Source organism: Peromyscus californicus, unplaced genomic scaffold (assembly GCF_007827085.1).
Source record: "Peromyscus californicus insignis strain IS unplaced genomic scaffold, ASM782708v3 Scaffold_3__1_contigs__length_106647218, whole genome shotgun sequence".
In the NCBI taxonomy this organism is placed as follows: domain Eukaryota; kingdom Metazoa; phylum Chordata; class Mammalia; order Rodentia; family Cricetidae; genus Peromyscus; species Peromyscus californicus.
In genome coordinates, this window is record NW_026294551.1 from 19,956,888 (window position 1) to 19,978,864 (window position 21,977).

Consider the following 21,977-nt stretch of genomic DNA (forward strand, 5'->3'; position numbering starts at 1 on the left):
AGCGGTGAGCTCCGTGATGTGATGTGCAGAGGAGCCACCTGACCCCGGCCTCCCGTCCTGACCCCAGCCTCCATCCTGGACCCCATCCTCCGCCCTGAACCCAGCCTCCACCCTGACCCCAGCCTCCACCCTGACCCCCATCCTCCATCCTGACCCCAGCCTCCATCCTGACCCCAGCCTCCATCCTGACCTCATCCTCCATCCTGACCCCATCCTCCATCCGGACCCCAGCCTCCATCCTGACCTCACCCTCCATCCCTGACCCCATCCTCCATCCTGATCCCAACCTCCAACCTGATCTCAGCCTCCATCCTGATCCCAGCCTCCAACCTGATCTCAGCCTCCATCCTGACCCCAGCCTCCAACCTGATCTCAGCCTCCTTCCTTACCTCCTGCACCTGGTGAGGTGGGGCGGGGCACTGTTAGCCAGAGAAGATGTAATTGGGAACCACAGCTGAACTCCATGCCCATGCCTCACCCAGAAACCCTGACTGGGGAGTGCTAACTAACTGAAGGACGCAGATGTAGAGGTAGTGTGGGAGTTGGTCCAAACAAAAGACTTTGTCTTGTCTTGGTTCTTTGAGGCAGGGTCTCACTATGTAGCTCTGGCTGACCTGGAACTCACTGTGTGGAGCAGGTGTGAGCCTGCTTGTTATCCAGAGTGGAGTGCGTGTGCCCTCTGCCTGCCCTGACCATCTGTCTGCCAGCTGCCACGCTCCTCACTACCTTTGGGGCCAGCGATGGGGCACATCAGACGGAACCTGGGAACTGAGAAGGGGTTAAGCAGAGATGGAAGATCTGAGAGACAGGGGCTGTGGAGAAAGTTAAACATAGCATGATCCAGCCCAGAGCAAGGAAGTGGGCAAGCCTCAGCTGTGGTGGGTGACTGATAGGTTTGAGGGTGGCTCGTGTCTCTCTTCAGTGCACTGAATGGGCAGGAGCTGCCATAGGCCTGCAGAGATGCATTGCTTAGATAACCTCTATCCTGGGGTCTGAGATGCCAGAGCGCAGAGGACTGGCAGGGGTCTAGGTTGGATGTGGCCCTACGTCCCACCTCTGCTTATGAACGCAGGTGGTTACAGTCCTGGACCAGTGCCAGTTCCTGCATCCAAGTACCTGGTGCACTTTCTCCCTTCCTTCCCTCTTTATCCACCCCCACCCCCCACCCCCACCCCCGCACCACCCAGCTCCTCCCTCCAGTCTCATCCCTCTCTCACACTGGATTGGCTCTCCAGAGCTCTGCTCTCCACGCCCTTCCCCCAAACTAACTGCCTCCAGAGCAGGAATACAGTAGTAGGTTCCAGGTTCGTACTTGGCCTTTTGGCCAGTGATGGCCCCTTTCAGCCAGTGTCACCCAACCAGGCTCAATGGGACAATGGTGATAGACAAACCACACGGCTTCTCTGGCTTCAGTAATTAGGGAATTAAGTCCCAAAGTCCGTGTGTCCTGGCCCCCTCCTGGGCCCCCCTTCATCTCTCATTTTGCTTGTTGGAAGGCAGAGGAGGGGTAGTGTCATTGTGGGGACAGTGAGGAAGGGTGGAGCTAGCCTCCACCCCATTGCCGATTTCCTCACTGACTGAGGGAAACCACACCCCTTCCTTCTACTTCCCTCACTGTCCTAGGTGCTGGGGTCCTCTGCAGAGGACCTGTCAGATTCCACAGTCTGTGTGGAGAGGATTGATTGACTCAGAACGGTCACTGACAGAGAGGAGAGACACGGGCTGATGTGAGCTCCACGGAAGCCCAGAATGTAATCTTTAATCTTTAATGTGGGCCCCTGGCCCTGCCTTCCCCACCCCAGCCCAGATGACATATTTACAGGATGTGTAGGGACCCCACGTCCAGGCCAGGTGAATGCAGCCCCCTCCCCCCATTCCTTCCTGGGTGCTGCCAGGCCGGCACTGCTGGGGTGGGGCAGGAGATGTGGAAAGTCGGGGACCGGGGTGAACTGGTCACGGGAAGTCTTGTGTTCATGTTCCCACCAAGGACACGTGGACACACATGGTCATGCCCTTGTATGCAGAGGCCTTCACAGTGGTGCAGAGGCGTAGAGTCACACGTCTGTGCCCAGGTGCACTGCCACCCGTGTGCAGGTGTGACACCTAATACAAGTCTCAAGGTACTCTAGCAACTGTCCAAAACTCCAGCCTCCCCTGTCCTCAGCTAGTGGGGCTGGTGGCCGAGGCTGTCTTGTCGTCACTAGGACAGTGCCAGCTGGGGCTCAGTGCTGAGGACCCCACTGAAGTCGACACCATCTGGCCATCCCAAAGGCTGCCAACGGGTCCTCGGCTCCAGGGTGCCTCTGGGGTGGTTTAAATAAATGAAGCCATTTTTTTTTTTTTTCCATGAGCGTTCCTCAGAGAGGCCTCAGAAATAGGTTGAAGACAACGGGGGAACTCTCTGGCCCTGGGGTATCCAGAGCCACTACTTAGCCTGAGTAGGGTGTCCCCAAGAAGGGGGTTCCTTTCATTTGTGGCTTTCATTCCATAAGGGAGCCTGCTCCACCCTGCCCAGCCAGCTGGCTTTAAGGGCAGGGGGCCAGAGCTCATCTGTCCCACATAGGGTCCTGAAGGAGGCCACAACAGACTGTGTGGGAGGGGTGAGCAGCTCTGCCAGCCTTGGCCCCAGCTCTCGGGCTGGGCTGTAGCAAGGACCAGAGGAGGGCAGACAGAGGAACATCTGTAAACTTACTACTCAGCCCCAGAATGAGGATGATGAATAGAGTTTTGATGGGGGGGTGAGGGGGGCTTGAGGACTTTCCTAGTAGCCTATACTCTACCATGAGGCTTACCCTTTCCTGATGTCTCTTACATATCACAGGCACTAACCCTGGGGTCTCCCCTGGTTCTCCCTACCTAGAGTCCTCCCTGGGAAGGTAGCTTGCTCTGGAAGAGCCAGGCCACATCAGGGGGCACTTGAACCCTGAGACAGCCCCAGAATCACCCTTCTTGAAAGGGGAAAGGTGCCATTTTATTTTAGGGACTATATTTTCTATACCCCCAAATGCATGCACCCTGGCAGGGACAGAACGGTTGGTTTGGAGTCGAAGACAGTCTGGGGCAGAGGGTCACGGCCCCCATGAGCTAGGCAGTGGGCACGGGACAGGCAGCTTTGGTTTGAATCAGCACTCTGACTTCTTCTAAGCTGGGTGGAGGCGGGGCACACAGGGCTGCTCAGCCTCTGCTGGGTTCCAGTGTGGGCCTTCCAGAGAGAGATCTGGGAGGTCTCAAGGCCGCGGGCCTTCAAGGCCCGCCTGTAAGTGTCAAAACTTCCCTACAACAGCCCCCTGGCCCCAGCAACCCAAGGTTACATTCATTAGTTAAGATTCACTTAAAAAAGAAAGAAAGAAAAGAAAAGAAAAGAAAGAAAAAACCGTGTAGATCAGCTCCTTCCCATGAGGTCCCAGAGAGCTACCACCCTGGTTCCAGCTGCCTGGTTCTGAAGAGGGGCCAGCCAGCCTTGTCCACTGGTGGCTACCTGCCCCCACCAGGCGCCACTCCAGGCCCCAACCTGAGCTGTGGCAGTCTGTGACGATGGGAGCTACATTCACGGGGGGGGGGGGGGGGGGGAGACATGTGCAAGGCCAGAGCCGCATGAGGTGGGGTGGGGAACTGGGCAGGAAGTGCCCCCCTCCAGGCCCCTCCACCCAGGTGGTCTGAAAGATGAGGCCACAGTCCCAACCCCAACCCCTGTGCAGACAGGAGTTGAAGGGTTTGGACCTGGAAGACATTTGCATGGTGCCTCCCTCTGTGGCAGGGTGGAGGCAGCCTCGTGGTCCGGGGCCGAGACGGTGGGTGCCAGGCTCGGAGGGAGCAGCGTGGCACTTTAGGCCCCTCCGGACCTGGAATGGAGAGAGGGCGTCAGGAGAGGACAGGAGGCTGGGCCCTGAGGGAGAGCCCTCCAGCTGCCCCCCCCTCCCCTGAGGTCTTGGAGGCATCAAGTCACAGACTGGCCAGGAGGGGGTCTGGCAGAGGTCAGACAGCGGTGGCATGGAGACAAAACAGATGGGCGAGGACGCAGAGGGAGGCCCCCTCCTAGGGGCAGGGGTTGCGGGGCACGGTTCCAGCGCCCACCCGGCCATGGGACCCGGCTGCAGAAAGGACAGCGGGAGGTGGGCCAGGGCCCGACAGGCGGGTGGGCAGGAGGAAGGGCCAGAGCGCAGGCTGAGGACTCGCTTCCCAGGCTGCCTGCGGGGCGCCCGGAGGGAATCGGATCGTCCCAGCTCCAGGTCAACAGAATGCAAGGGGACGAATGAAATGGAGACAAGGACAGCGGGAGGGATGACGTGGCCGGCATCACACTGCCCCCTGCTGGGTCGGGTCATACCTTCCACGACGGATGTTTCTTCCGGAGTCAAGGAGAGGGCAAGCAGAGAGACGGGGAGAGAAGGGGAGAGGGAGGAAAAGGGTCCTGTGAACCTCCTGTTCTCTGAAGGAATGGCCTTCTATCCCAGGAAGACCTTCTGCCCCACAAATGGACCATGGAGATCTACTTCAGATTGGTGGAGGGTTCAAGACCCAGCTCTGTCACCAAGTCACCCGTGACCTTGGGCCTCAGGGCTCTTCCAGTGCCCAGTATGGTGTCCAGAACAGACCCTAACTGCAAGGGCTGGATGGGGATGGGGGATGGACAACGACACACACACACACACACACACACACACACACACACACACACACACACACACCCCTCAGACAGGCCCTACCCACCTCTCCCCTGACAGTGCTGGGATGCTCAGCCAACTGAACCCAACCTTCAGCTTTCAACTACAGTTGAGGTAGTTGCCGTAAAATCTGGTGTTTAAATATGAGCAGGTAATTGTTGTAAACGTTCAGACTAGAACCTGTGGGCTGACTTGAACCAGGGATGTGTGAGTTCTGGGTGAGCTAACCTGTCAGGGAAGCCATTAGGCTCCAACAGTCTGGAGTGCCGAACCCCCAAGCTAGCACCTGGAGGGGATGGATCTAGGGAGCATGCGTCTCTTACTTAAATCCCCAGCCCGTGCCGCCCAGGACGATGGCTGCCACCAGGACAGCCCCGGCGATGGAGCCAATGATGATGTTGGTACCGCTGGGACCTGGGGAGGAGCGCAGGGCTTGGTTGGCAGGGACAGGCACGGGAAATGGGCGACAGAGACCACGCTGGCCAGCTGCGGCCTCACCTTTGTATCTCTCGGTCTCCCCGGTGGGAGGGGATGTGGGCAGGGGGTTGTGGATACTGCAGTCTTTGCCCGTCCAGTCTGGCTGGCAGATGCACTTCCCTTCGTTGCTGCAAACCTGCGGGTGAGGTGAGGCCGGCACAGGTAAGCGAGGCCGCGCCCCTGTGTGAGCCTCCTCCAGCCTGCTCCCCCCCTTCAGACACCCACCCCGTGGTGGGAGCAGATCCGGCGTTCCCCGCTGCCTGGGCAGGTGCTGAAGTTGAAGGCAGAGGCTGGCAGGCAGCGGTGGTCTAGGCACAGCATGTTGGGCCCACAGGCCGTGCCGTCCTCTACATAGCTCAGGTCGGAGCCGTCGGCCAGCTGCACGTGACCTCCCCTGGAGAGATGGGATAGCCAGCCTCCATCCCTGTCCCCCAGTCCCCACCCCGGTCCCCAGCCGTGGTCCCAGGCAACACCTGCAGTCCAGCTCCTTGCCCTGGTGGTAGAAGGTGACACTGCTGATGTCCGCCCCCAGGTCCCCTAGCCGAGGGGCTCCAGAGATGTTGACGCATAGGAGGAAGCCACAGAGCACATCCCTGTTGGGGCACAGGGGGACAACGAGCCCAAATTTTGCCTCAGACCCAAGTACTCCACCTGTGTTCCCTCTGGGCCTCACAGGCTCTTCCTGGAGCCTGCTGCCTCCACCCCTGTAGACTCCCAGAGCCGGGATGTCCGATGGAGAGAAGCCTACTCACTGCTTACTGCACTGGACCCAGCCAGATCCCTTGCGCCCACAGTTCCCACGCTCTGTCCCCTCCACATTCAGCTTCTCATAGCAGAAACGGTCTGCAGCCGCTAGAGAGAGAGAGAGACAGAGAGAGAGAGAGAGAGAGAGAGAGAGAGAGAGAGAGAGAGAGAGAGAGAGAGAGAGAGAGAGAGAGATCGATCCTCGGTCTCCGATAGAGCTACACCTTCAGTACTCTGCCTGATCCCTGGGCTTGATGCCCAAGGTCCTCAGAAGCCACACATTAGTGCAGGGCATGTCCAACCAGAAGCAGTCCCAGCCTGGCTCTCAATTCTAAGTTCTCCCCGAGTCTCCGTTCCCCATACCCAGCTGGACTTACCACGGCCCCAAAGGGCTTGGCACTGCCGGTCCCGGGTTTTACAGCGGCCTCCATAGCAACGGCCCTAAGACCCAGAGCAGACAAAGCATGAAGACTCTGGAGGGTCAGAGTGGAGACAAGACTGCACAGCGTTCAGACGGGAGGACCCCCCCATCCCTCACACCTGCTCGTGATCACAGTAGTAACCATCCAGCTTGTGCAGGTTAGGAGGACACTGTAGAGAGAGGGGGGCTGGCTGAGCAGAGCAGCCCAGGCCTGAGCTGAGGTACCAGGGGGAAAGAACGTAGGAAGCAAATTCTGCCCAAATTCTCATGTACATGGCTCTTCCTCCATCAAGGACAGGGGCCTGTTTGGCTCTGAGGATTTGACTGGTAAATGCCCAGGCTTTTCCGGGCTTCCTCGCCTCTTGCACCCATTACCCTGGAGGCCTGAGGTCTAACTAACCAATGTTACTACCCACCAGATCCCTAGCATACACTAGACACGGGCAGGCAGTAGGAGTACCAGCCTGACTACAAACGCTTGTTTCATGACTGAAGGAACAGAGGGCTTCGGCTCGAAGGACCCCTTTCTCAGAGAGAGAAAGCTGAGGTTGGTTAGCGGCAGTGTGGCAGAAGAGTAGTCAGCTCTTCAGATCGAAACTTAGAGGGGAAGGGGCTGTCTTGCGTGAGCCTCCACAGGAAGGACAGCGGGTTTGGCAGACCTGGCTTGAGTCGCCGGTACAGGTCTCTGCGATGTCACACTCATTCACCGCTTCTCGGCAGGAGACACCTCGCGGCTCATACTAGGAAAAGCATGCATGTTTCCGGAAAGGATAAATATCTCGCCGCTGCCCCCCCCCCCCCCCCCCCCCGCCCCAGGGTATCCTACTGTCCTCCTGGAACCTGGGTCCCAAGCCCAGTTTCTTATTTCCTGTCCCTCTCCGCCCTCAACATCTAAGGGTGACTCCCCGGCCTCCAACTCTCACCCCCCACCCCACCCGCCCCATTGACGCTGCCTTAGGGACAGGCCCCGCCCACACACATACTTGGCCCCTCCTCCCTCCCGCCTCTTGTCCAGGGCATCCAATCATCTCTTTGCTCCTGGCCCCGCCCTCCCTCCCGCGCTCGCTTGATCTTTCTCACCTTGCAGCGGCGACAGCAGAGCCCATCGCTGCACATGGCGTCGTGAGTCAGGGTGCATTTCTTGCAGCAGTTGCCACCCGCCCGGCTGCACTCCTGAGAGTAGCGGGGAGAAGCGGAAAGGAGGGCAAGCCCTTATCCTCGATCCTCCCCACTCGGTCCTCCCCACTCCCCCCTCAACCCTCCTCACTCCTTCCTAGAGCCCGGGCCCACACCGGAGACCAGCCGGACAGCTCGCTCACCTGCACCGAACCGCAGTCGCACTCCTCCCCCGCCTCCACGAAACCATTCCCGCACTCAGGAGGGTCCAGGAGCTGGAGGGGGAGGGAATGTCGGGAGCCTGGCTGGGACCCTGCGCACCCCACCCCCCACCCCTGCTTCCCGGTTCTCCACGCTGGTACCTTGAGGGGCTTGTTGAACAGGCAGCTCCCGCCTCCCTCCTGCAGAAACTGGTTGTATTCGTCGATGCTGCAGCGCGAGAACTTGCGGGGCAGGTAGAACCTGGGCAGGCGTTAAGGGACTGTGCTGCTGGGGCAGCCCTCCAGCCCTCCCTCGGGGGCCTTGGTTACCACTACAAGGAGGCTGGGGAACTGCCCAGTGATTGCACGACAGTCAGTCCCACATGCCCATCTAGGAATGGGTGGAGGACGTCACTTGCGATCATTTCACTGAACCTCGGGACAAAGAGCCCAGTGCTGGAACGCTCGGGAGGGACGGCGCCTCGCACGAGGCTCGGGCGCCTCCCAGTGGCCAGAGCGCGCGCTGCAGTCTAGCCAATTTGGGTGTCCCAGCCTCCCTGCGCTGTTTATAGATAACGTGTATTCTTGGAATCCCGAGTGCTCCCGTGAGCTGGGCCTCTTGAAGCCACCTATCCAGACTGCCAGTGCTACCCCAAACCCTTCCCCAAGTCTGTCTATAGGAACTCACCCAGTGTCCTCCATGATGCAACCCAGCCAGATGTCTGGACATTTGCAGTCCCCTGTGAGGCAATTTAGGAACACGTGAGATAAGGTAGAGGGGTACCCCCAACACTGACCCCTTATTCATCTCTTGAGGTGCTGGGTGGGTCTGAGATGGCTGTGGGCTTCAGGGTCGGTACCTGCCGAGCTCCGGTGTTTATTCCACATCATGCCCAAGTTCTGCCCTAGCGTCTGGGCCAGGGTCACCGCCATAGCACCCATGTTGCCGTACTAGGGGTGGGGGAAGACGGAGCACAGGATATCTATACCCTTCCAGCAGCCACTGTGTCTTAGCAAGCTGCCCCCTTGGCCCCCCCAGCCATGCCCCTCCTGCTCACCTCGTTCACACCTCCACCCCGGGACAGTGAGCAGATGCCCCCCACGTAGGCCACCCCACTGCTGGTGCTCTGGAAGGTTCTACCCCTAGAAGGGAGACAGCGTTCAGGATGACTCCGCAGAAGTAGCAGTGGATTCCAGCCCTTCACATCAGCCTGGTGACCTCAGGCTAGCCCCTCTCCTGTTTGGGTTCATTCACCCATAAGCCAAAGCAGAGGTCTGAGGGCCTTGAATTGCGTTTGTCCCTCGCTAGGGCACTGGGTCGCTGAGGGAGGGATGATGGGCAGTCTGGCAAGGGAAAGGCAAAGAGTACGTCCCCTGTACAACCTAAGGTGCAGAGGACACCCAGCTGGCATGCGGCTGCGAGCAGGTGGCAGGTGCAAGGCGAGCCCCACCCGCACACGCCAACTCCGAAAAGGGCTCCTGGCAGTGAGAAGCAGCAGCCAGCAAAAACTGGCAGGGCGTCTGTGGGGACTCACGAGAAGAGGTGGGTGGCATCACTGGGCTCAGGTAGACCCTCCCGCCGGTAGACCATAAGCCGGGCCAGGGTCTCCAGTAGGTCATCCTGCACCTGGATCTTGTCCCCATCTGCCCATGTTTCCATGGCAACCAGCACAATTCTTGTGTTGAGCTGTTCCTTGTATATCTGGGCCCAGAGAGAAGATTGGGGGGGGGGCGGGTGCTGGAGGGAAGCTGCAATCTATATTCCCAAGAAACGGGGGTCAGTGACTGGCAGTGACCCCTGGATGCCTGGATGTGTGGTGGGGGAAGCAGAAGTGGGAGAGGGCCTAAAGGTGCTGCTCACCACATCCGCCAGGTTCACAACAGACTTGGCGAAGTTGCTGGTGAGAACCACTGACTGGCGCATCTGCTCGAACTGCCGGGAGAGGCGGGCAAGAAGGTAAGGCTCCCCTGGGCCTCTCCGCCCAGGGTCCCCCTCAGCCTGGGCACTTACCAGCTGGTGGTCGTTGATCACAATCAGTTCTACATACTTGGTCTCACTGTGCACCGTGGGGTGGCCCCTGCGGACCTGGAGGGCGGGTAGGCACTTGGAATCAGTCCCCTCTATGTCTGGGCTCACGGCCAAACCATGGGCAGACATGTGGGGAGGGGGCATTCTGGTCTCCAGTCAGGGATGGTGCCAGCCCCCATCTGGCAGAAAGTGCCACCCCTCCCAGCCTGGAAATGAGAGCAGAGGACACACAGTGTCTGAGGACCCAAAAATGGGGACCTGTGTAGACACCAGTGTTAGGCAGGAGTTGGGGGGCCCTTCCAGGAGGTAGTTCCCTGGCTCCTGACCTCATCGCTCTAAACTCTCTTTTGCCCAACCATAGGACTGCCCTGGACCACAGTCTAAGGTCTCTGTAGCCCGAGGCTATGCGGGCCCCATACCTGCCTTTTCCTCCTCAGCCTGGGCCAGGTGGGAGGAGCAGACTGGGCAGGGCCAGCAAACAGGCAACCTGTGGGGAGCAGTAGGTAAGAGGGGCCCAGCTGTCCAGCCCCACCCGCTTCCCCCTCCCTTACCTGGTTCCCTGCATCCGAGAGGGGCTGGGAGGAGAGGGGTCCGGTAAATGAGGTGGGGAAGGGGTCCCTGCAATGAGGGGAATTAGTTCTTGGGGAGCCAACCAGGTCTGCTCTGGGCCCAGATTGGAGGCAGCTCCAGCCCTTCCCCCACCCCACCCTGGGGTGACCCAGAACTGGCCAGAGCTCCCATGTCGGATCTGATCTCCCAGATGCTCAGATTCCAGGGTCAAGACCTGGGGGCGCCCTGAGAGACAGGGGCAAAGGACACTGGAGCCCAGTGAGAGGTCACTTGGGGGACAGAGGGGACATTGGAGATGGGGGCACAGAAGGCAGGAACCAAAGCTGGGGTCACCCAGGGCAGTGAGGGTGAGGTTGCTGCAGGAGAGGAGGAGGTACCATCGATGCTGGGGGAAGTCACAGTGTGACCATCAGGAGGGCAGAAAGGCCTGCGCAGGCCTTGCTTACCTGAGGGGGTCCCCAAGGCCCAGCCATCTCTTTGGGCTCTATGATGTAAGTCAGGTTCCCATCAGAGAAGACCCCGCTGTGGAGAGAGGCAAGGTTCCTCACCATCCTGGGCCAGGCAGAGGCCCCCCTGCTGCCCAGTGCCCTCCATACTCACTGCAGCCCCTGGCAAGTGGACAGCGCAGCAAAAGAGTGTGGGTTGCCCCGGAGTTTCCCATGGTAGTAGCAGTGGTCTCCAGCCCCCTGTGGAACAGAGGGCTGTGAGTGAGACACCCTGTCCAAGCATGGAGGCGGGCGACCGTGCAGGGGCCGCGGTCCTAGGAATACCAGGTGCTCTAAACCGGTGGGACTTCTAATTCCTCTGTCACCGTGAACAAGCTCCTAACACTTTCTGGGTCAGCTTCATCTGCCCCATAAAATGAGGACATTGGGCCACACAGCAGCTCCTGGCTATTTGTTGGGGCTGGTGAGGGATCCCAGACTCCTTTGAGACCAACGGACAGATCTGACATAGTACCTGCCACCCCCCCCAGGCCCTGTTCTGAGCACACCACATACAATGTGTCATTAGCCAGCACCTGCTGTGGATGCACACACACACACACACACACACACACACACACACCCCACCTCGTGCACAAGCTCACAGTCACATGTGGTCTGCAGCTGAGGGACTGTGACAGCATGGGTTCTCCTGACCTGGCTCACAGGTCAGAGGGGACCAGCAGCACCCGCCTCTCCCAACTCCGCTTCCTGTGGAATTACTTGTGCTCTAGTTCCAGAACAGGCTGGGGGGGGGGGGGAGCTATTTATAGACACTCATTCATCTCTGTTCAGGCTCCAGGGCCTCCAGGGCTGGGACCCTAGTGTGGCAGGCATCTGGGACTCCCAGGGCGAGAGGAGGCATTTTGATCTGCTGCTCAGGGGTGGGTGGAGTTCCTGCCTAGGATGTGCCAGGCCCTGGGTTTAGTCCCTAGAACTCCTCAAGCAAGGGAGGGGTGGTCATCTCTTCCAAAGCTCCCTCCCAAAGGATTCTGGGGATATAGCTAATGTGACACAGTGAGGATCCTGTTATACCTCCATGCAAGGGAAGAGGCTGGGGCAAGTCAGGCCTGTCTGAAGGAGGGAGGCTCAGGGACCCACACCACCCACCCTGCCCTTCCTGCTGGTCCCCAGAGCCTCTAAGGTGGGAAGGATGGGAGGTCCCTCGACACCAGGCCATGCTGAGTGTGTCCTTGACATACCTCCACCAGCCACCTCGCTGTCTTCCCCATTTCTCTGGGCTGGGGTTCTGAGGATCAAAGCCTCCACATGCGAGGCCAGCTACCGCTGACCCACACCTCCAGCCCCACGCCTGCATCTTCAACCACAGAACAAACACCTCTGCCCACTTGATCCAAAGTCACTCACGGTGCTGTGTTGGGTGGTCCCCTCCCGGCTGAAGTGGCGTTCCACGTACTGCGAGGACAGGAGGTGACTGAAACAGCAGGAGGAAGAAGGGTCACTTGGTGAGGCCAGGTCCTGCTTAGCTCCCACCCCAGCTAAGGATCCAAGTCCCCCAGTGCCCCCAGCCAGCCAAGCCCCACGGCCCACGGCCCACCCTCTGGCTCCAGGCTACACTCACTGGTTTAGCTCCAGGTCCAGCGTGAAGTTTGAGTCGAAGGCTGGGATGATGAAACTCACCTGGGCCAGGTGCACGGGCTGGCGTGGGGAAGGGCAGAGAGGAATCAGCCTGGAGTGGGGGTGGGGGTGGGGGACCAGAGGAACCTTGGGGAGGGGCCGCCACGCTCCAGAAGCTGAGGAGACCCCTCTCTGGGGTCCTTGTCCTCTGAGACCCCCGGGCCTTCCCTGAGGATAGCTGTTTAACCTTGGCCACAGCCCACCCTCCACCCAGGTCCTGGGCATCCTCTGTCCTCTGGCTACTTTCTGGGTTAGTCTCCTTGAGAATCAGGGACAGAGGAGGACATCCTAACCTGCCCATGGCCTCATGCTAGGCTCTCAGAGCTGTTGATAGGGCCACCCCAACTTCATGGGAACAAAAGGGAGCCCCCAGAAAGTCCACGGAAAGGCAGAAGGGTCCCCAGCTCACGGGTGGGCAGGGGAAGGGAAGCAGTCCCCAATCCCAATCTACACAGGAGGACTTGGGTTTGCAGACACGTGGAACAGGTGGGAATTGACCACTGGGGCCCTAATGCTGGGCAAGGGCAGACACCACCACCTTGAGGGTAGACCTCCCACAGCTCCAACCCATTGCCCTCTGCCTGCCCAAAGCAGCTCATCTTTAATATTTCAATCCCACAGTTAATTTTTAAACACGGAAGTTTTCCTGATAAATTTTTCAAAGGGGCATATGCAGTGGGGCTGGGAGGCTCCAGGTTGCCATGGCAATGGACTAGGCCTGAGCAAGATGGCTGCCCTCTCTGCCTGGGTGCCCAGCTGCTTGGCGGGTGGGGGTGGGAAAAGAGACATCAAAGGCTGGAGGGAAAGATTCACCCCACTCCCAGAGGAGGGCAACAGAGTTTGGGTGAAGGGGGAGCTGGCCTAAGAGTTACAGTCACCTTAGAGACCCACCGGGGGCCTAAGCCCCACCCAAGCTGGCAACTTGTCTTTGGTCTTCCAAAACACTTGGAAAGGTCTGCAGGCTGAATTCGGGAGTTGGAGTCTGCCTCCTACCCCGTCTGTTTAGGAGTGTGGACCTCCAGATCCCAGGCAAGGGCCCATGCATTGGTCTGAACTCTTGGTGAGCACTGCCGTATTTGATCTCTCCAACAACCCTGTGGGACAGCTGCTCCTGTCCTTCCTGGCAGCCGGGAACCAATGCACAGAGATGCTAACTGGTGTGCACAAAGCCACACAGGTAAAGGTGCTATGCCCTGTGTGGTGAGGCGGTCTGCAGTCGCAGCTCTTGGAGGATGAGGCAGGAAGATCATGAGTTTGAGGCTAGCGTTGGCTTCATAGTTCCAGGTCAGCCTTAGCTCCATACTGAGACCTTGTCTCTCAAACAGAAAAGGAAGAGGGTAAAAAAAAAAAAAAAAAAAAAAAGCTGATATTCAACCACAGGAATAGATTTCCAGGGCCTTCCTTCTAGAAAGGTGGCAAGAGATGGGAGTTGTCCCAGAGCCATGGGAAGTTAGCTCTGGGAATGCAGGCAAGGAGAAGCCAAAGGGCCAGGGCCTCCAAAGCAGACCTGTGAGCCCCAAGGACACGGACTCACCCCACCCCACGCTGTCTGAGGTTCCAAACTCCACCCTAAGCCCCTAGAGCATCGATCAGACTCAAAATAGAGAGCCAAGGGCAGTGAGGTCTTGCTGTCTCCCCCCCTCCCCAAGCCCTTAACCTGGCCAAGTCTGCTATCCCCTCCCCTAGGCCTGTCCTGGTTCGCATCATCTCTCCTCCAGCTCTGCCAGGGCGTCTCTGCCCTCCCCACCTCAGGACAGCTCCTGCTTGTCTGTCTGTCCCTATCCTGCCTGCTCGGAGAAGTCGCTTTCCAGGCCCCTTCCCTTGATCCTGTTCTAAGCTGTACAACCTTAGGGATGACCCAGAAGCCTCCCCGAGCCCCAGATTTTCCGTCTGATGAAGGTAAGGTGAGTGAACGTTGGAGCTGGGAGGCTGGCTTTGCAGGGGCCATCCTGATCCCACTCTGGGGAAAGCAGTGAAATATGGCAGGGTTCTATTTCTCCAATAGCCTGCAGCCAGTGAGGCTCAGCTGTGGGATACACCACCCTTCTCCAGTGGACATGGGGCTCAGCCCAGAGAGACCAGCCAGGAGGGGGCTCTGTCCAAGGCAGTGGGACACAGTTGAGAAACCAGGCACCAAGGCACGTTGGCCTGGCCCAGCTCAGTCCACTTTCGGAGGGAGAACCAGATAATGCAAGTCCAGCCTTATCCCAGGCACTGGGCTGCTGGCTCCAGGACCGGCAAGTCCCTGGCCAGCTTTTAGCCAGTGCTCTACCAAAGTCAACAGCTCTCCTTGCCAAGCTGGCCCACTGTCCCTGCAGCAGCCCCAGCCCTGCCTGCTCCCATTACCCTCTGTCCCTAAGGCCCTCCAGACATGAGGTCACAGCAACTGGCCACCTCAGCCTCTCCCTGCTCAGTACTGCTCAGGACTGGACATGACCCCATGCCCTGCGCCTGGCTCTTACTTCTTGGTGACCTTGGTGCTTAGGTGTTCTGTTCATTTGATCTCACCCTGCCCGGGCTGGCAGGTCCTCAGGGAGCAACACCAGGTGGTGACAGGCCCAGGGTCATGCTGGGGAGGTGCCAGGCCAAGTCTCACTTCTGGGCTGGAGGCTGTGTCTGCATGTCAGCTGTGGTGACCTGGCAGGTGAGTGCCCCTTCACCCGACTCTGTCCTGTGACAGGTCCTCGTGACAGGTCCTCCCTGCCTCCCAGGCACCTGCTTTTGGCTGCCCATGCCTTACTTTCTCCACGCCCTCTGTTGGGCCCAGCCGGATTATAGGACACAGAGACGGACAACTGCCTCTGCCTCAGACCTCAGTGGTGGGGAAGGGGTGCTAAAGATCACCAGAATTCTAGGGTGCCCCAGAAAACCTGAGCTGCAGAGTCCTGCTCCCGGCAACCTCCAGGAACTGCCCCTCAGTACTCTGAATCCAATCTCCTCTAGCTCCTCATCTGCAGAGTCAACACCTGCCTGTCCCCAGAAGGCTCAGCCCACTCATAGCTCTCAGCCTCTAAGTATCCAGTTTTGGTTTTTTTGTTTGTTTGTTTGTTTTGGTGGTTGGTTTTTACAGACAGGGTTTCTCTGTGTAACAGTCTTGGCTGTCCTGGAATTTACTTTGTAGACTAGGCTGTCCTTGAACTCACAGAGATCCGCCTACCTCTACTTCCCAAGTGCTGGGATTAAAAGTGTGCACCACCACAGCCTGGCTTAAGTATTCAGATTTTACAAACATACACACACACACACACACACACACACACACACACACACACACACACACACACACGCAATCACTAATTCACCTTCAGTCCTCTGGAGTGAGGGCTATTATCGCCTTTCTCCCCATCCAACTGCTCAACAGTGATTCGGTGACTTGGGCTGGATGGGCAGTGTCAGACCTAAGGAGCCATTCACCCCCATCCTCTGTTTCTCTGTGGTTAAAACGGGGTGCCATGAGCATGGTGTGAAACTCAACTCAGCACTCCATTACAGTCAGGGTCAGTTATCACGATATGGAGGACCTCCACAGCCTGGCAGCTGAACGGGGCTTTGAGGGTAAAATACTTCCTTTGTTTACCTCCTGTGATCGGGACGTGAACGGTGGCTTGGAGTGATTTACCTGTGTGGGGTCACTTCACTCTCCATGCTGGAAGACACTACCACCTCGTGGGGCTGGGTGGCAGAAAATAGAGAAAGAGCCAGAGAGATGGGAGCCTCATCTGGGAGCCCCCTCATCCAACAGCAACCCCCCTGCAGCCACCAGCAAAGGAGGAAAGGCTCCATTCATCAACAGGGCAGCGGGCCACAGACAAGAACAGGTGCACGCATTTCCGATGATTGGAGTTGACCTAAATTTTTGAGGACAGAGTCACCCTTACAGGGTCATCAATCCCTCTGGGGACAGACTCCGGACAGCTGGGCTCCTCGAGGCAGCCAGGAGGATGCTTGGGTAAGGCCAGGCCCACAGGCCAGAGTCTTGTGGGAGGACTGCAGATGTCACGGTGTGCCTCTTAAAGTCCCTCCTGGAGCTGCACAGGTAACCCCCAGACGCCCTGTCCTTGGCTTCCAGCCGCTCACCCCCTTCAGAGAGGCCCTCCTCCCCAAGACCCAGACAGGACTGTGTTGCTACTCTGACATAGCAGCAAATCACAGCATGGCCTTGGCTCCGGGGGGCCGGCGTCCATGAGCTTACTGCCCCCCATGTCTGTCTTGCATGGGTTGGGGTCTCACTCACTTGCCCTCGATGGCTGTGCGAAAACCGCACAGCAACTCCCACTCTGGTAGTTCTCGAATGTGCTCTCTCAGTGACAGCCTGGCTCAGGTGAGCCGTCTGCAGGCCTGGGACCCTGAGTCCTGACCTTGCTACCCACAGCCTGACTTCCCTTTGGTCCCCCAAGGAGTTTGGTTTTCTCAGGGCCAGGCAAGACCCACACAACAGCTCCATGGGCCATCGGATTCAGTCGGTTGGCTTACCCTGCCCAGACGCACTTACGAAGTGAACAACCAACGCAATGGACACCGCGGTCCTTCTGCCTGCCCCCTCCCCCACCCCCAGCTGCAGGCTCCCTGAGACCACAGCTTTCTGGGTTTTCAGGAGCTCTCCCACTTCTCCAGGACACTCTGGCCCAATCTTCCTCCAAATAAGAGAAATGAGTGAGGTATTGAGAGCCTCAGCAAAGCGAGCCGAATCTGGGAAATGGGAACAGAGGCTCTGGCTTCTGGAGTCCGATGAATACTAACCAACCCAGACATCCCACAGCTGAGGTCTGCCCCAGCAAGGTGTGATGGTGACATGTGGGGTCTAATTTATGTCCCAACCCTGCCCTCTACCAAGCCAGGGGGACCCCAGCACGTGAAGCACTTCCTCACTGCTGACACCTGGGGAGGGCTGAGACTCAGGTTATCATTAGGAGTCAAGACAATGAAGCTCTTCAGAAAGGGGACATGACCAGCCGCCTGCCAGAGCAGGTGACCTGTGGCCAGCACAGGCCTATATCCTCCTGCATCACCAGGGACGACATCGAATGAGGCCCAGCTGCAGCGCAGTGACCCCTGGGAAAGGGTCTGGGCAGAGGCAGGGTACCTCCTATTGAGTCCTGGCTCTATCAGTCCTGAACTTCTGACCCTGGGAAGCAGTGTATGTACGCGTGAGTGCGTGTGTGTGTGTGTGTGTGTGTGTGTGTGTGTGCGTGCGTGCGTGCGTGTGTGCGTGCGTGTGTGTGTGTGTGTGTGTGTGTGTGTGTGTGTGTAGGGGGGTTACCAGGACCTGGTTCAGCCAGGGGACTTCTTGGACATGCATGTGTCCTCTGTCCTTCCATCTTTCTGGCTCTGGGAGAATTGGAGATGTTGCCCCTCAGCCCCCAATTCGGAAACTCCTAGAGGCAGAATAGCTCAGTGGGCAGTGCCCTGGGCTTGGAGAACGCCGCTCCTATCACCAGTTTAAAGTCCATCAACTTTGGGCAAGCCTCTCTCAGTCTGAGCTGGCTCATCGGCAGAGAGGGGCAGACAGAAGTAGCTGCCTATTAAACAATGTCATATGCACGCAGCACTCCGTGGAATGCCTGGCTCAAAGTAGCCCATGGCCTTGGCTTCTACCTCCCCTTTACCCACCTGAACAGCTTTCTAGCCTTTGGAAACTGAGGGATGGAGATGCCAGGGCCCCAAGCAATTCCCCTGGGGAGGATGCATGAGGTCCCTAAAGGGTCTCAGGCCTAGAGAAACATCCACCGGAGACAACCACTACCCCAGATCCACAGAACTCTCCACTCCCACACCTCGGCCACTTCTTATGTGTTGGATTCAGTCAGTTGCGTAGACCCAGCTTCACACACATGCCAACCCACTCACGCAGCAGAAGAACATCCAAAGAACCCAGCCCAGCCCCACGGCACTTCCCCTCTCTCCCCACTGCCCAGGCCTGCTGTCCTAGCAAGAACTAGCTGAAGGCACAGCCCCCCCCCCCAGCCGGAGCCCCCACTTTTCATCCCTGTGCTTCCCAACTATACCTTGACCCCCCTATTTGTACATCCTGTAAAGCTCAAGCCAGAGCCCAGCGGTCAGGCAGGGTCAAGTCCACGGTGGAGTGCTCAGTTCATAGAAAGCTACAATAGGAACCAAACAGCAACCAGGACACCCTACCCCTGGGCCTGGGACATCCCTAAGGCTCATTCAGCTGCTTCCCTGGGTGCCAGAGTGGGCACTGAAGTTGGCCTCCGCCCCACCCCTACCCTCCAGCAGCTGCCAGCTCAGGACCATTAGCCCCCTCCCCTCTCCTCCTCAACACAGCCCTGAGTGATGGTCCATCTATTATGCATGTTCCTTCCTGCTCCACTCCATTTCTCAACTACTCCCCACCCCTGCATCACCCCCCCAGCCCCCCTCCTTAAGGGCTTTTAACCAAGTACATTAGGCAGGGCCAGACGCCAGTCTCATCCGTTCCCCTCCTCCCTCTGCCCAGCTGAATTTACCTCCCACCACTCCCAGCTGCCCAAACTTCTCAGACCTGGGTTTGCCCCTCTCCTGAATCTCCCCACGCCTCCTGTTTCTTACACAGCCCTCTGCCGCCCCTGTTGGCCTGGCTAACTTTCAGCTTCAAGCTCCTGGAGAGCTAAGGCATGCTGAATGAATATTCCATCTGGGTGATTATTATTCACATGATGTTAATTAATTATTAATTGCACTTAATCTCCTTCATCCCTAACCTTCCTCTGGGAGGCAGGGGCCCAGTAGCTTGAAAGGGATAGGGCACAGGTAGAGCTGGCCTCTGCAGATGCATTCTGGGCCTCAGATCATTTTTGCAAGGTCCCACCTCCAGCTAGGACAAGAAGAATAAGTCTGTGTGTGCACAATGGGAAACTGAGGCAGGAGTAAGCATTACACTGTTCCAAGAAAGTCCACTGAGGGTGGCTTTGGTGGGACTTAGGAGCATGAATCCCTGCCTGGGCGCTCAGCTGCATGGTGCTGCCCTGCCCCCCAAGTCCTGTTTTAGACAGAACCACTGATTCTGGTTGAAGGATGACCCTAAGCTAACTGAAACCTGAGCATGCCAGTGTGCGGGGCAGGGGGTTTCCACAGTGATAGGAGGGGCCTGGAGCTGGAGAGTCCCAGTGTCCCCACTCTTGGGCTCCAGCCCCACCTGATGGCCCGTTGCCGGCAAAGGGAGGCTGCAGGAGCTGCAGCCTCAGCGGGTGGCACCGAACCCTGGCTACTTGGCGGACCGCGAGGCCTCCTCCAGCCCCCTGACTCCACCACCCAGCTCCACTCACCGTCCCCCTGGGTGGATCCTGGCGGACCCTGGTGTCCACTTGCGCCTTTCGGACCTCTCCCCCGGAGCTCTCCCTTACCAGCCGGCTGGGCTCTGTGACCTCGGGGCCCTCTGGGCTCACTGGGCTCCCCATCTGGGCTGAGCTCCTCCAATGCAGAGCTCCGCTGGGACCCAGGGCCCCAAGACCTGAGGAGACAAGGCCATAGCTGCAGGCAGATGCCCTCCATGGGGCAGGAGACTTGGGATGGGGGGCACGCCCCAGCCCCCACACGGTCGCGGCCCTTGGAGTCCAGTGAGCATACGGGTGGGAGGATCTGGCTTGCCTTGCCGAGGGAAGAGCCCCACGGGGAGGGGGCCGAGAGCTTCATTCTGCCCATCAGTCACGACTGCCCCCCCCACCCCCAAACCCGCAGAGACCTGCAGAGTCCGCCGGCCAGCTTCAGGGGGATGGTAGCGGTAGGGCCAGCCAGATCCGGACAGGTGGGTGGAAGCACCTTCCCTCCTCTCCCGCTCCCCTACCCTCCCGCGCTCGGGACCCGCTGTCACCCGGAGCGCTGCAGGAAAATGTGGCTGCAGCAGAAAACCGCCGCAAAAGCCCGGGGCGCGGGGCCGGCCAGGGGCGCGGAGGCAGGGGCCAGGCGGCCAGGGTCACTCACCGGGCGGGGGGAGCAGCGGCAGCAGCAGGAGAGCCGCGATCGCCCAGCGCCGCAGCCGCCTCATGGTTCGCTCATAATCCTCCGGGTCCGGGGGCTGCGGCTGCGAGCGGCGCGGGGAGGGAGGGAGGGAAGGAGGGAGGGAGGAGGGCGGGGGCGGGTAGCGCCGGCGGCGGCGAGCGGAGCGGGCGCGCGGGCCGGGCGGGGGTCGCGGGTGGGTGGTGCGGGGCTCAGCGCGCTCGGGCCGCGGCCATCCCGGCGGGGATGCAGGGCCGGGTTAAGAGGCGAGTGGCGAGCACGTGAGCTTTGGTCCCGCCCCCCGCCCCCCAGTCGGGGCCCGGGCCACCGCTGCGGTAGGACAAAAGGGGCACCGCCCCGGGACCCCTCTTCCCCGGCACTCCCTCGGCAGGTGCACCCCATCCTGCGACCCCTCCGCAGCCATCCCTTCGCTTAAGGATCTGCAACCCGTAGATTGGCAGGTGGAGGTTGGCAGGGTGAAAAGGGTCGCGGGCTCTGACTCAGTGATGTCCCATCTGGGGAACTGGGTGCGGAGCGTGGCTGATGGTCCTGGCACACCTCTAGGACTTAGCACGCTTGAATGGGGTGCCCCAAACCCAACGCCTCTATTGACAGAAGGTTGTGGCACTTGGGAAGGTAGGGTATGGTGGCGTAGGGGACAGAGGTCCTGTTGAACACACACACACACCTCAGTGCCTCCTCCAGGACGCCTAGATCGTCCATAGCAGAGGTGGACACTGCAGCCCTCCCACACTCACTGTCTAAATCTGTTTCCTAGGCTGCCACCTCTTGACAAAGAGGTCCCCAGTTCCTCAGGTGGGGGCATCCTTCCCCCTAAACAAAACACAAACTACCCAGGTCGATGATATAAGGCCACATGCTCCATTTGTCTTCCATGGCCAAATCTTATTCAAGGAGCAGAAGTTACCTGGAGCCCTCAGATGTATGTCTCTGGTCAGATTAGGCTGCCCTGTCTGTAAAATACTTGTGACCCACCTTCTCAGCTGTGTCCCCAAGCCTTAGTTGACCCGGTTGAACCTTTCAACCCAGTTCTTGGGCTTCTTGGGCAAGGCAGATGCAATGTGAGGGGCTGGGATCTCCGACCTCTCGGAGAGGTCCGAAGATCTCCATACCTGACTGAGATCCCAGGAGTATGTGGGGCATGACACAGGTCCCTGGCTCCGACTAGTAATGCCTGGCCTGGGGACTGAGTATGTATGGTTGTGTGGCCGCTGCTAGGTCCCATCCTGACCTCCCAAGAGCACAGCATTTTTATACCAATACTTGGGAACCACAGGTCACTAAGGAACAAGAGTGGAGGCAGGGAACCCCTTCCTGGGTCCTCTGTTCCCTCGGGGCCTCTGCTGGGGACTGGGGAGCTGCCTCTAGCTTGTGACAGCACCCCCACCCCACCCCCAGCTCTATTTTAGGCCCAGGAGAGGTGAGAAGGCGATTTCCCAGGAGGCACTGACATCAATGCTGGGAACGAGGTGACTTCCCCCCTCCCCAAGCACCTGCCATTCCAGCCCCAGATGCTCAGCAAAGCTGAGCAAATCCTTCCTTCACTCTGGAAACATCTTGAAAACCTCCAGGATGCTTGGGTGAAGGGGCTTCGGGGATGAGGGCCCTACCATGTGGTATTTCCCAGAATGGCAAGATTGTGCTCCCCATTTTACAGAACTCTAAGTCCCCCAGGCC

The 21,977-nt window shown here is 58.8% G+C and overlaps 1 protein-coding gene across 4 annotated transcripts; it reads right to left on the minus strand.

Moving 5' to 3' along the window:
* Positions 1-1,723: 1,723 nt before the first annotated feature.
* On the minus strand, positions 1,724-20,397 carry Adam11 (ADAM metallopeptidase domain 11). 4 transcript variants are annotated; one of them, XM_052756181.1, is made up of 27 exons: positions 20,265-20,397; positions 19,610-19,794; positions 12,289-12,365; positions 12,075-12,141; positions 10,822-10,907; positions 10,668-10,743; positions 10,203-10,269; positions 10,071-10,138; positions 9,634-9,708; positions 9,484-9,555; positions 9,158-9,324; positions 8,681-8,765; positions 8,483-8,573; positions 8,311-8,362; positions 7,785-7,884; positions 7,626-7,697; positions 7,387-7,479; positions 6,966-7,046; positions 6,426-6,476; positions 6,263-6,326; positions 5,894-5,993; positions 5,615-5,734; positions 5,367-5,535; positions 5,163-5,277; positions 4,988-5,078; positions 4,328-4,345; positions 1,724-3,842 (listed from the first exon to the last, which is right to left on the minus strand). In XM_052756181.1, exons 1-27 carry the CDS (start codon positions 20,326-20,328, stop codon positions 3,827-3,829), a joined length of 2,322 nt encoding a protein of 773 aa, XP_052612141.1. In that variant the 5' UTR covers positions 20,329-20,397; the 3' UTR covers positions 1,724-3,826. The 4 variants fall into 4 exon arrangements, with proteins under 4 accessions (XP_052612141.1, XP_052612143.1, XP_052612140.1 ...); XM_052756180.1 differs by lacking the exon at positions 1,724-3,842 and having other exon boundaries at positions 3,856-4,345; XM_052756182.1 differs by lacking the exons at positions 1,724-3,842; positions 20,265-20,397 and adding an exon at positions 20,026-20,167 and having other exon boundaries at positions 3,856-4,345.
* Positions 20,398-21,977: the final 1,580 nt, after the last annotated feature.

What these genes read in the sequence shown, in the direction of transcription:
- Adam11 (XM_052756180.1), bottom strand. Translation starts at nt 20,328, where the DNA reads ATGAGGCGGCTGCGGCGCTGGGCGATCGCGGCTCTCCTGCTGCTGCCG. An exon ending in TGTTCAACAAGCCCCTCAAG is followed by an intron (nt 7,698 to 7,784) that starts GTACCAGCGTGG and finishes CTCCCCCTCCAG; the next exon opens with CTCCTGGACCCTCCTGAGTG. An exon ending in GGCAAGGAGCTGGACTGCAG is followed by an intron (nt 5,536 to 5,614) that starts GTGTTGCCTGGG and finishes CCATCTCTCCAG; the next exon opens with GGGAGGTCACGTGCAGCTGG.